The 13,396-nt window shown below is 43.8% G+C and overlaps 2 protein-coding genes and 1 long non-coding RNA gene across 4 annotated transcripts in view; 2 read left to right on the top strand and 1 right to left on the bottom strand.

Moving 5' to 3' along the window:
- Positions 1–2,152: 2,152 nt before the first annotated feature.
- Positions 2,153–4,583, top strand: LOC143518343 (uncharacterized). Its single transcript, XM_077010781.1, has 3 exons — positions 2,153–2,270; positions 3,646–3,702; positions 4,170–4,583. Exons 2-3 carry the CDS (start codon positions 3,670–3,672, stop codon positions 4,581–4,583), a joined length of 447 nt encoding a protein of 148 aa, XP_076866896.1. The 5' UTR covers positions 2,153–2,270; positions 3,646–3,669.
- A 315-nt stretch (positions 4,584–4,898) lies between these two features.
- On the bottom strand, positions 4,899–13,136 carry LOC143518450 (uncharacterized). The gene is made up of 3 exons (XR_013132193.1): positions 12,753–13,136; positions 5,954–6,318; positions 4,899–5,024 (listed from the first exon to the last, which is right to left on the bottom strand). It is a non-coding gene; the product is annotated as an uncharacterized LOC143518450 (long non-coding RNA).
- Positions 7,287–13,396, top strand: part of gucy2d (guanylate cyclase 2D, retinal) — a 16,637-nt gene continuing 10,527 nt past the window's right edge. For both annotated transcript variants that reach the window (XM_077010833.1, XM_077010834.1), the window contains exons 1-3: positions 7,287–7,350; positions 9,113–9,942; positions 10,213–10,514. In XM_077010833.1, coding sequence (XP_076866948.1) covers positions 9,150–9,942; positions 10,213–10,514 — 1,095 coding nt within the window. In that variant the 5' untranslated portion in view covers positions 7,287–7,350; positions 9,113–9,149. The remainder of the gene's footprint in view (positions 7,351–9,112; positions 9,943–10,212; positions 10,515–13,396) is intronic.

Genomic DNA, 13,396 nt, shown 5'->3' with positions numbered 1-13,396 from the left:
ACCCATAGCGAAACAAAGGTAAAGTCAAATGGGATAATGGAAATGACCAGTCTAAAAGTCAAAGTCAAATTTATTTATATAGCGCTTTTCACAACACACGTTGTCACAAAGCAGCTTTACAATCGTATGGGTCCAGATCCCTAATGAGAAAGCCAAAGGCGACAGTGGCGAGGAAAAACTCCCTATAGGGTGTGGATTAGGAAGAAACCTCGGGAGGACCAAGACTCAAAAGGGAACCCATCCTCCATTGGGCGGCCCGCTAACACAAGTCCGTGGTTGCAGGGTGGTTCCACAGTTCCACAGCAACAGTCAAGGCTCCTGTTCCCCGGCCAAGCAGCCTCAGTCCCCTCAGTGCAGGCGGTGGGCCTCAGGCAGGCCAGCATCAGCACGACCCCTCGTGGCAACGGCTCATCCAACCCCGGCATCGGCACATCCACCGGCAAGCCAGACCATCCCCCAGGTGCCGGCAGATGCCTGTATCCAATCGTCTTGGGTGGAGGCATGCAAGAAGATAGAAATACAGACTGAGTGAGTCTGAATGAGTAAAACAGTGACGCAGACTGTCACGTATGGCCTCGCCCCCTCCCTTAGCTGTCACTCCGGGTTCCCTCATGTCTGTGCTCCTTGCCTGTTTATCCCGCCCTGCTCATTGTCTCCGTGATTCCTCATTTGTTACCACGCCCCTGTGTTATCATTCCCACCTGTTCCTTGTTTCAGTCCTGTGTATTTAAGCCCCTGAGTCTCCCTTGTCCTTCGTCGGGTATTTTGACTGTTTGGATGTTTGGATATTTGTTTGCTGTGATTACCCGTAGCGTGTTCCTGTTTTGATTCATTGTCTGTTTATCGTGTTTCCCTTTTGTCATGCCTGTATTCGCCTGTTTTTTGGACTGCCCTCCCGTTATGAACCCGGACTGGTTATCGGACGATGAGTATGGTATTCCCTTGAATAAATCTCGCTCTTCTCAGCAATTGTGTCCGTCCTCTCACTCCGCAGCGCGAGCTGCGTTACACAGACTGTGTCATGTAATAAGTTTTATATGTGAGATACGAATTCATTTCAGCACATCCAGAATTGATATACACTATATTGACAAAAGTATTCACTCACCTTCCTTGACTCACATATGAGCTTAAGTGACATCCCAGGTTCCCAGGTGCAGCTAGAACAGCTTCAAATCTTCTGGGAAGGCTGTTCACAAGGTTTAGGAGTGTGTTTATGGGGATTTTTTACCATTCTTCCAGAAGTGCATTTGTGAGTTCACATACTAATGTTGGACGAGAAGGTCTGGCTCTGAGTCTTCGCTCTGATTCATCCCAAAGGTGTTCTATCGGGTTGAGGTCAGGACTTTGTGCAAGCCAGTCAAATTCATTCACATCAGATTCTGCCAACCATGTCTTTATGGACCTTGATTTGTTCACTGGTGCACAGTCATGTTGGAAGAAGAATGAGCCAGCTCCAAACTGTTACCACAAAGTTGGGAGCATAAAATTATCCAAAATGTCTTGGTATGCTGAAGCATTCAGAGTTCCTTTCACTGGAACTAAGGGGCCAAGCCCAGCTCCTGAAAAACAACCCCACACCTCCAAACTTTACACATTACACCTTGCAGTCAGACAAGTAGCGTTCTCTTGGCAACCACCAAATCCATCTGTTATGTACATCGCTAACTGCGGTGCATTGAGAGGTTGGTATACTGAATGTCATGTGCAGTTTTCAGACACGACTACAAGATGATGGAACCTCAAACCAGTGCTCTATAATAGCAAACAGAGCACAGTTTTGAGCACAGATATAGTACACTTTACCTCTTGTAGCTCCCGTGGCTGCGAGATACGTATTACATGTATTTACAAATTAAGAACAAAACAAACACAAACAGCCCAGTCAAACACGAACAGCCCAGTCAAACACTAACGGTTATTGTAAACTAATACAATACTTTACATAATCTGCTGGATTCTATTTGGATAGAAAGCTAAATGTTCTGGAAATGTTGAGCGGAAAATGTTCTGGTCAGAGCAAATTCTCAAAACCAGTTTGAGTTTAGTCACAATAGTTTTGTTATTGTAAACCTGAGACTGCCATTGTGTGTTTTATTGTTTTTTTAAGAGAAAGCGAAAGTCTGGAGTATCGATTTGGAATTCCCCCCTCAGTTCCTCAGAATACAATCTGGTTTTCTTGTGTGCGAGCAGAAACACACCATCACATCACTGAGAGATCAGACACAGGTCATGCGTCTGTCCCTTTGGTGGAATTAAAGCGGCTGCAGGTAAGTGACACTGTTCACTGTTTTAGCTCGAGCTAATTGTACTGTGCGGTCTGTAATGTACTTTATGTTAAGAACATTTTTTATTTACTGACTCTAGTATTCATTAGTTCTTCCTCATGTAGCATTTCCGATATAATACTATGTCATAATTGTTGGCTGTATAAGCGTATTATAGTTAATGAGTTCAGTTCTAAGGTCCACATGTGTATTTAATGTTTTTACAAATGTCCAATAATCCTGTGAGAGACAGAAAGTAAAACTATTCTGTTCCTGTATTTATTCACCTCACTCTGTCTGTATTTACTCTGATACTCTGCGCTAGAGGTCTGCGCGGGACTGCTTTTTAAATCCCGCTCCCGCTTGTTTTAGTCCCGCTCCCGCCCGCCAAAAAATCGTTTGTTTTAATCCTGCTCCCACCCGCGCCTGCATGTTTTAGTCCCACTCCCGCCCGCACCGGCCAGAAAATCGCTTGTTTTAATCCCGCACCCGCCCACCACATACACATTTCTGTCGCCTCTGCCCACAATCCTAATATGAATTGAATAAATTAAATTTAGTACTTGAAATTTTCTCATGTATTTATTAAAACAGCAATATATCGATGGATCGCGCTGTACCATTTCTTAGCACAGTCCAAACACATGCCGTCAGGTGACGTACACCAACACTTTCTGACATCTATCACAACAAGCAAATGGTAGACGATTTCCATCTCCATTAATTACAATGGAATATGGCCTCCATACATCAGACTTTCCTGTAGTTGGCTTAATTGTGGTGTAATCGACTGTTTTAATTGAATTTTCCACCGCCGAAACTGGTTGACCATCTACACCAGGGGTCGGCAATGTATGGCACGCGACACGTTGGACCAGCATGTCCAAAATACCTGCGCGAGCGGCGGAGGCATTTATACTTGGCGATCAATCGCAATATAATATTTAATTTGTGACCATTTACACCTCCCATCCGCTAACAATTTACACTCGCCACCCCCGACCCCTGGTCTAGTCTGCCATTTCGGTATCAAAATGACAAAATGACGCACACTTCATGTTCACGTGATCAGTTGCTTAGCCAATATTTTGAATTAGTTTATTGCTTACTTACTGAATGATTAATTGTTTTTGTCCTGTTCCTTATGCATGGAAATCATTGCGTTGTTATTATTATAATTTTCTAGACTATTTATTAATTTGCGGGATTTTTCTACATGTATATGTGGTTCCACTCCCGCGTCGCCTGGACTAATTAAACTCCCGCTCCCGCCAATAACAATTAAATTCTGTCCCGTGCCGCAAGATATTCTGACGGGTGCAGACCTCTACTCTGCGCTCACTCCTTTACTCTTGCTGACTTTGCCTTGTACCTGCAGGTGTACTGTGGAAGGACTGGAATCATGAGTCAACACGTCTCTGTTACAAATTCAAAGGTAGGCCGAGTAAATCCCAAAGAGGAATAAGTGTGTTTGCGTGTGTATACTGTTAAGCACTCTTCTAGCGTGATGTGTTGGGGGATCTGATTAACCATGATGCATGGGGACCTGGTTTGTCAAGATTAACGTAGCCAGTCTGGAGTTGGAGTGATTAAACTCAGAAAACAGGCTGGATGTTATTCAAAAACATGTTGGTGGATTTGGTGTTTGTTTGTGGTGGGTGGGGGCCAGACATGTCTCTGCTGTAATGTTAGGAAAGCTGATGTTATGTAAATGTGCCAAAAAGCTTCAGGACGCTGAACTTCTCACATGATCACACCCTTCCCTCGTATCCCTTTCTTCTTCATGACTGGCACTAAGAAACTGAAGACATTAAAGTTTTTTCATTACTGAAACTGTAAAGTCAGAGTTGAGGTAGAAACTGCCAGTGTATGACACTGACCATAACATTCCTCCCTCCACAGTGTCCACTCTGCCAGGGCTCAGACACCGTGAAGGTGAACGGGCATCGTGCCATGTGCCATCGGTGTTCCAAATCATATGACATTTACTGCTTCTGCAAGGCGTGTCAGTTGGAGAGGCTCAAATCAGCGGAGGCCGACGCCTCCTGCCGTCCGGCCCGCTGTGCCCTCCGCGCCGTCCTGCTGTCTGAGGAGTGCATCACGGACCCTAGCAGCCCAGCCAAGGGCTGCCCCTTCTTCAGGGCCTGTCCCAAGTGTAACACCCTGGTCACGCACAACGGGAGAATATGCCCCAACGTTACATGTCCTGGGTGCAGCACATTATTCTGCTTCCGCTGCATTCGACAGATGTACTGTCGTGGCGTGGGCTGCACTATAGTGGACAACAGCAGGAGTCTGGAGGCTCTTGGTTTGTAGCTGAGATGGACTCCAGGGGCAGTTAGAATGAAGTTAGAATGTATCTCCAGATCTCCAGGTGCAGGACTAGAATGTAACTCCAGGTCTCCAGGAGTAGACTCAAGAACAGGGTCACAGCTACACTACACAAGCTTGTAGCAAGCAACTAACTACATTTTGAGATTTTGGTTTTGCATTTTATATACATTTTACACAAAATCAAAACAAATTTCTACTTTACTTTGGTACAATCAGATATTATTGAATAAAAGTGGATTATGCTTCAAGTGTGTGTGTGTGTGTGTGTGTGTGTGTGTGTGTGTGTGTTACGGTATGGAGGCGCTCTGCCTGCCACCTTTGTAATTGTTTCCTTAATTTGGATTAAGTGGTGGTTTTGAGTTGGTAATCTCCCTTATTCCTGAGACTGGTGTGATCACTTCCTTGTTTTTGTACTTCCCTCGCCTGTCAGTGTGAACATGGTATACTTTAAAATGAGGCTAAAACAGCCTTTTACACACGGGTAAAATGAGGCTAAAACAGCCTTTTACACACGGGTAAAATGAGGCTAAAACAGCCTTTTACACACGGGTAAAATGAGGCTAAAACAGCCTTTTACACACGGGTAAAATGAGGCTAAAACAGCCTTTTACACACGGGTAAAATGAGGGTAAAACAGCCTTTTACACACGGGTAAAATGAGGCTAAAACAGCCTTTTACACACGGGTAAAATGAGGGTAAAACAGCCTTTTACACACGGGTAAAATGAGGCCAAAACAGCCTTTTACACACGGGTAAAATGAGGCCAAAACAGCCTTTTACACACGGGTAAAATGAGGCCAAAACAGCCTTTTACACACGGGTAAAATGAGGCCAAAACAGCCTTTTACACACGGGTAAAATGAGGCTAAAACAGCCTTTTACACACGGGTAAAATGAGGCTAAAACAGCCTTTTACACACGGGTAAAATGAGGCTAAAATATTAATTATAAGTACTCAAACTATTATCATTCATTAACCAATTTACAAGTTTTCATAAAAATGTTTTTAAAATGCTGAAGAACCAATGACGTTAATGGACAGAGAAATAGTGGAACAAAAATTAACTTTCCACAACTACAACCAACAAAACACAAACGTGAAAACCCAAGAAACCTCCCAATCTATGGCAGCCATGTGTAGGGGAAAGGGGGTGTGGTTTGCGGAGAGGGGGTGTGGTTGGGGGTGCAGCCACTATGGGACAGTAAGCGTTGTGATGGCCGCCCCCTGCTGTCATTCGCTGCCCTCTGCTCTGGTGCTGCCGTGCAGGAGGGCACTGACCTTGTTAAAGCTGCTATCAAGAACAAAGTCCTGGGCATAAATCTAGTAAGAGGTGCCATGTCTGTTTCTGACCTGAGCTGGATATGTCGTGCTTCTTCTCTGCTCTTTGTCTCTCAGTCTTTCATACTTCATCTCTCGTTTGTTCTTTGCTCTCTCTTCCTTCCCTCTCTCTTTTTGCCTCTCTATCACTCTAGCGCCCTCTTCAAGAAACAGAATTACATGAATTCCTGCTTCTGCTGCAGGTACTAGAAAATTACAGATGGCAGAGTCCAGTTCTAAGCTCACTGGTTCTCAACATCAGTGTGTGTGTTTGTGTGTGTGTGTGTTTGTGTGTGTCATCCTGTTTCACAACCAATGAAGTCCAGTTGGTCTAATCAGATTAGGTGGCATGGGCTGGACTATACTGAGGTTCAACCTGCAAGCCTCTTACCAAGCTCCTGCAGAGAGAGAGATAGATAGAAAGAGAAAGAGAGAGAGAGAGAGAGAGAGAGAGAGAGAGAAATGATGGAATCAGCACAGCCTATAAAAGCTTTCCCACCAAAGGCCTTTGTTCAATTTGCACTTAACCCTTTTTTCCTGCTAGCTCTCTTTCTCTCCCCTCACTTTTTCTCTGTCACCCTCTCTCTCTCTCTCTCTCTCTCTCTCTCTCTCTCTCTCTCTCTCTCTCTCTCTCTCTCTCTCACCAGTTCACCACTGCTCCTGTGGCTGGGTGAAGCCTGGAGTGTAGGTGTCGTTGCAGCAGTGCTGGCATCACCCTGACCTCAGATCAGTGCTGGCCCCTATCACCTTGATCTCAGATCAGTGCTGGTCTCTCATCACCCTGACCTCAGATCAGTATTAGCTCTGCCTTTTCATTAACATGCACACACACACACACACACACACACACACACACACACACACACACACACACACACTCTCTCTCTCTCTCTCTCTCTCTCTCTCTCTCTCTCTCTCCAAGAAGATCGAGAAATCATCACTTGGACCCAGTGTTCACCTGCCCTCCCTTTTTCTCTTTCTCTCTCTCTCTCTCTCTCTCTCTCTCATTAAATCTGCCTTTCTCCAGTAATACCCAGGGCTCAGGGCCGCTCTCCTCCACCTGCTCTAAGAAGGCAGCTTGGTTTGGGGAAAGACCCAGTCCGGTAAACGTGGCCTCTGCCCTTGAGGAAAGAGAAAAAAACTTAATTTCCTTTATGAAGAGATTTCTATTTTTATTCAGAACATTTTTGTTAGAAAATATTTGTATGACATTTCTGTTTCTTAACCTTGACTGGAATAACAATTTTCAACAATTCCGAATCCCTCCTCCTTTGTGTGATCTGAATCAATTAATCTGATTATTAATTGACTGATTTTTATTCTTGGATTTGAAAACTGATTTCTATTGGAGCGGTTGTAGCTGTCCACACCTCCAGCCATCTGATGGATGATCCACGGGAGAACACCATCTATTAGACACAACCTTCGAGGTCAGTTAAGACCCTCCTCCCTTTCCCAAATCTGTCATTTTTTTGTCTTTAAAAAAAAAAAGGTTTGATGCTCCATTTGAAGTAGACTTAACTTGTAACATCTATGTACTACATGCAGTAGAAATAGATGACTCAGTAGGCAATTCGTTTTAAATAACAGATGGTTAGCATTTTATTTTGTATAGGTCTTAATTATGATAATCAGCTAATATATTGCCCAGGGAAGCATATTTATTGGGTAAATTCTGTTCTGGATTAAGTTAGCATTCCCTAGATTAAGATAGCATTCCCACCACAATGGCTGACCTTGTGGTTGCTAATTTATCTCATGCCACCACAGATTAACATGCATTAGCTGCGAGATGGTCTAGTATACAGAGATAGGGCAGGTCAATATCTGATGGTGAGCTCTGGTATATTTTTTTCTGCTGTAGGATAGTAAGGAATGTGGGGGCATTTTTTGGTTGCCAGTGGAATCGTGGATAAAGTTGTAGATGTGTTTTCATATTTAAATAGCAGAATTAAAATGTTCACATCGCCGCTTGAATGTTTATGAACTACCTAAACATTGTTTTCTTAAAAAAAAAAAAAAAAAAAAAAAATTTAGTAATCTTATAAAATGAACATCCAAAATTCAAAATAAGGGACAGACCAGGTTAAAAATAATTTTCATCATTCATTAACCAAATGTAATTTCTCTCTCCCAAAACTGAAATTCTGCCAAGGGCAAATGTATGTGTGTATCTTAGTTAGTAGCAGAGGTGTCAAGTAACAAAGTACAAATACCAAATATCTATACTTCTACCTGAGTAATGAATGTGAATACTTCTGACACCTTTGGTTAGTAGCTTGTGGCGCCTCCTTTTGCAGCCATTACTTCAACCAAACGTCTTTGGTAACCACAAATGAGTGTCTCACATCTGCTTTTTGTAATGTTTGTCCACTCCTCCTAGTAGAACTCAGTTTAGAGAGGTTGGAGCGACATCTGGCATATACCGCCCACTTCAGATCTTCCCACTGCATTTTTATGGGATTGAAGTCCGGGTCAATCCAGAGTGCAAATGTTCTTTCTCTTAGTCCATTCCTTGATAGTTCTGTTGGTGCTTTAGGTTGTTGCCTTGATACATAATCCATTTCCATCCGAGATTCTGGTCAAGAATTTGTTGATGGGCCTGGGTATTGGTGGTTCCCTGGATAATGATTCGTCCAGGTCTGGAGGCAGAAAAGCAGGCCCAGACCATCACATTTCCACCACCATGCTTCATTGTTAGGAGGAAGTTCTTCTCTTTATATGCAGTGTTGACTTTTCTCCAAAATTGGTGCCTGTGACTGTGGCCAAATAAATAAATACATTTTGGACTCATCTGTCCAGAGAATGGACTTCCAGAAAACCTCTGGTTTGTCCAAGTGCACAACGGGCAACTTTGTTCTTTCTTGAGAGAGAGGTTTCCTTATAGCAACTCTCCCATGAATGCCATGTCATGTTTTGGCCTGATTGTAGACGTATGTACATTTATCCCAGATGCTGCCAGAGAGATCTTCAAATCTCTGGAGGTGATGTGTGGGTTGGCCTTTACCTAAATTCTGTCTCTTTTTCCTGGGTGCAGGGCAGGTTCAAGTACTCTGTCTTGCAATGTCTAATCATGTCTTTATATTTTTGTTACTTTTTTCTCTCCCTTACATCTTTTTGTTCTAATTTAACATGTACATTTAAAAACACTCCAAAAACACACACACACACACACTGTTCCTTCTTCCACAGTCTCTCTTTCCCTGACACCCATCAAGAGAAAAACAAAATGGCCACCCACAGAGACTCTATATTCCTCTGGCAATCACACCATCCACGATGGCATCCGGAACCTTCCACAGCAACCCCCCGGCAGGCCCGCCCAGCGGACAGCCCTCCCTCCTCGTACAGCGGGGTACTGCGTTACCACAGCTCGCGTGCCCCCTGCCTCCTACTCTCTCTGCTCATACTCTCCCACTTGCCCCACGAAGTCTGGAGCGCCACCTTCAGGATCGCCCTGGTGGGGCCCTGGACGTGTGACCCCATGTACTCCGAATCCCTGCCCGACGTGGCGGCCCGCCTGGCCGTCACCCGCATCAACAAGGACCCCGACCTGAACCGAGGCTACTGGTACGACTACACACTGGTTAACGAGGACTGCCGGACATCACGGGCCCTGGCACGTTTCGCCTCGCTCCAGGGCTACGCCTCCGCCTTCCTGGGGCCAGCCAACCCAGGGTACTGCACCGCCGCTGCCCTGCTGGCCGAGCACTGGAACGTGCCCCTGCTTCCATGGGCGTGCCCAGGGGTGAGGGCGGGGCCTGGCGCAGGCTCCTCCCCCGTGGTGCTGAGGCCAATGCCACTGGCGTCGCACGTGCTCTTCGCTGTCCTGCGCTACTTCCGCTGGGCGCACGTGGCCGTAGCGGTGGAGCAGAGCGACCTGTGGGTGGAGACGGCACGTGAGCTCGCTGCCTCGCTGCGTGCGCTGGGCCTGCCCGTACGCACCGTGGTCAACGTCAGCACGGAAGGCGACGGGCCCCGCTCGGCCCTGGAGAAGATCCGCGGAGCAGACCGCGTGAGAGGTGAGTGCGTCCATGAAAATGATGGAGCTTTGTATTAAATTAATTAATTAATTTACAAACTAATTAATGACATCATTAATGATTCAATTAATGACTAAATAGTAAAGGATTGCATTGCCTTTAAAATGTTAATGTCCACTTAGATTTTCTGGCTCTGCCACTCAATGGGCTATACCAAATCATCATATGGGACCATATTTATCATTTGGCATGTGTTTGTGTGTGTGTGCTTGTGTGTGTGTCCATGGGCTTGTCCGTGTTCCTCCACAGTGGTCATCATGTGCATGCAGTCAGCCCTCATGGGCGGTGAGACCCAGCGCACACTGCTGACCACGGCCACGCACATGCGCATGGTGGACCGCGGCTACGTCTTTATCCCGTACGACACGCTGCTCTACCCGCTGCCGTACAGGAACATCAGCTACCCGGCGCTGGCTGAGGACGCCCCGCTGCGGAGAGCCTATGACGGCGTCCTCACCATCACCATGGACCAAGGGGAGCAGAACTTCTACGAGGCCTTCAGGGAGGCCCAGGAGAGGCAGGAGATACGCAGCACTGCCACACCTGAACAGGTGAGGCTTTAGGAGGAGGGGCACATCATAGAGGAACCTCCCAGGAACCCTCACATGTGTGGTGCAGTTCGAGGAGATCAGGAGTTAGCACTAACTAACAAACTGTCCCTGTTGCTGTTTGTTGTGTGAACAGTTATATAGAGACGACACTTTGTAAACCTACAGTTTCTAATTGCTCGTATCATGGTGTTCATGTCAGTCAGCTAATTGTTTGGTAAACATACAGTTACGTTCACAATGCCTTGCAGTTGCTGATTATTGAAAACAGCAGCTAGTGCACACTGTTGACACTATTCACAATAGGATCATATCTAATCCAGATAATATCTAATCCATTAAAGGGTTTAATGTTAGTCTCATGCAACAGGATCAGCTCAGTTACAGTGGCACATAGCAGTCAGGGTGAAAGCTCTATTATATTATAGTTCACTAGTCTCTGCATGCATTAGTCGCTGCTTTAATCTCAACTTTGAACATATTTTTACAGAATTATGCATGGGATGCTCATCTCATCTAGCGTAGTTGTGGTGACCCCATGCACTACTTCCATACAGTGCCTGTCGTCCTGAGCATTGGCTTTTCCTGTAAGGTTTTGTCCATCTTGTCTGTCAGAGCCTGGTTCTGGTCCACATGTTTGCTCTGCAGGGCAGCAGATTCATCTGCATGGAGCAGAAATGTCACCTCCATGTTGTTTAGGTCCAGGACTGCAGATTGTTCCAGTAACCAGGGCTGGACCCACACTGGCCCTCCCCTGAGTGAAGGCTTATGGTCTTCTGTTGTCAAGTTTTATTCCGAATTTATTGTTTTGCCGCATTTCTGTATCTTCTGAGCTTCTGTACACTTCAGCTGAAACTCTTTATTCCTGAAGAAAGCAGCTGTCTCATTTCTCCAGTGTCTGAGGTGTCTGGGTACATTTGACTTGAACCACCTCAGATTATGTGAGATGCTGCAGAGGAGAGAACTCTCATTGCTGTGGTGTTAATTCCCTGTACACATGTATGTTAACTGCACATGATGGGTGTGGTTTACTTTTACTTCTTCATCATTAGGAATAATGAAATCTGCTTTCAGAGACTCAGGGAATCTCAGTACTTTTGTTTGAAATGTTTGCCTTGCTGTCCCTCTTGAGATGTTGTCAGGGTATCTGTTAGCTGGGCAACTGAGGCTCCGCCCCTCTGACTGTTTGAATGTATCCAGTATCATCTGACAATGCTAACTTTAGTTTTAGCCACTTAGCTTCTGAAGTTTGCACTATACCAGTCAGCAGTGGACGACAAACCACATACACAAACCATAGCCTAAAGTACAGATACCCAAGGTAAAACATTACTCCCTTTAGACTTCTACTTGAGTAAAAGTACAAAAGTATTGGCCTTCAAATGTACTTAAGTATTGAAAGTAACGTTCCATCAGTTAGGCTCTATAAATTAGGCTTTAATATCCTGTTATCTCTATATATCTCTATACCATGACTCTTTCATAATCAACTAATTTATGTGGACAGGCTCAACTCTTTATACACAAATATTTTAATATTATTAATTATATGATTATAGTGTTCATTTTATTGTTTATTAAAATTATCATAAGCAGAAAAAACAGAAGGTATGTAATTTCTATTTGGTAGCACCAAGTGGCTATGAAGTAACTTTTTGCGAACAAGCTATATTTTGGTTAAAGATTTATTTGCTATTGCAAATACAGATAAATCCAAATCAATCTCTATTTCTATTCTATTTGATGAATAAAATAAACATTTCCTGTATTTTACTGCACCATCCAAATAGGATACAGAATAATTTAGTTATTGCAGAATACTTTAGATAGTTTTAGCATATGCAAAAGCCCAAACTTTTACCTGCTAACTGTTTTAGCACCATGCTATGCATGTAAAACCTATTAAATATAATTTGTTTTCTAACGTTAAGTGCTATGTTCAAATGTTTATTATTTTACAATATCAATGCATTTAGCTGGAAGCTCCAAGTACTATTCATAGTACATTCATGAACTATGGTAAAACAAATAACTAGCTAGCTAACCTAGCTAGCTACATGCCGAGTGTGTTGCTAAGGCAGTTTTCGGTTGAGAACTAGCAATAGCCTACTTAGCTAGCTAGCTAACTAACCATGGATACAATGATAACGTCGGACTTATTTTAACATACACAAAGAAACGGTTTGCTGCAAGATACTGTTAGATTTCTCATTAAGATAAATGATAATGAAATTATCTCACCTCTACATGCTTCTTTAAATTGGATGGGGAATTTTTGATACTGAGTCAGGTAGAGAAGACACTTGAAAACGAATGCGTTTTTTCCCTCGACTACTTCAAATAAGGCCATGGCTTGTGTGGGGCGCGTTAGTAGATTCATCCATTTAAAATAGGCTTATTTTCTTTCAAACTTGTATGCTGTTGCATTACCGTTTAACTGTATGCTGACTGGTGCTTGCGTTACCGTTGAATTGTACGCTGATTGGTGGGCGTGCTTTTGTTTTGACGTTACTTTGTTGAACACAAGAAGCCTGCAGTAACGACAGCTTTCACATAATGTAGCTAGTAGAGTAAAAAGTTAATTATTTCACTTTCAAATGTAGTGGAGTAAAACTAAAAGTTACAAAAATGGGAAATACTTGAGTAAAGTAAAAAAAAAACACAAAACAGTTACTTAATACTTCATTACTGTCCACCACTGGCAGTGAGCCAGCTCTAGCATTAGTTATAACCGATCCAAACAAAGTCCTTTAAAACATAATACATATGTCTGGTGTGTCTCCTGAGTCTTTACATCTTTATTATGATTGTTCTCTTTAAACTTAACTCTAAACTCTTTAACTATAAACCCTCTAAATTAAACGCTAGTTTAATCAGAGCATTTT

This window comes from Brachyhypopomus gauderio, chromosome 7, assembly GCF_052324685.1.
Source record: "Brachyhypopomus gauderio isolate BG-103 chromosome 7, BGAUD_0.2, whole genome shotgun sequence".
In the NCBI taxonomy this organism is placed as follows: domain Eukaryota; kingdom Metazoa; phylum Chordata; class Actinopteri; order Gymnotiformes; family Hypopomidae; genus Brachyhypopomus; species Brachyhypopomus gauderio.
Note: the sequence above shows the minus strand (reverse complement) of the source record. Positions and strands in the feature narration are given on the sequence as shown.

Coding starts and splice junctions, on each gene's coding strand:
- LOC143518343 (XM_077010781.1), top strand. CDS start 3,670: ATGAGTCAACACGTCTCTGTTACAAATTCAAAG. Junction 3,703..4,169: donor TCTCTGTTACAAATTCAAAG/GTAGGCCGAGTA, acceptor CTCCCTCCACAG/TGTCCACTCTGCCAGGGCTC.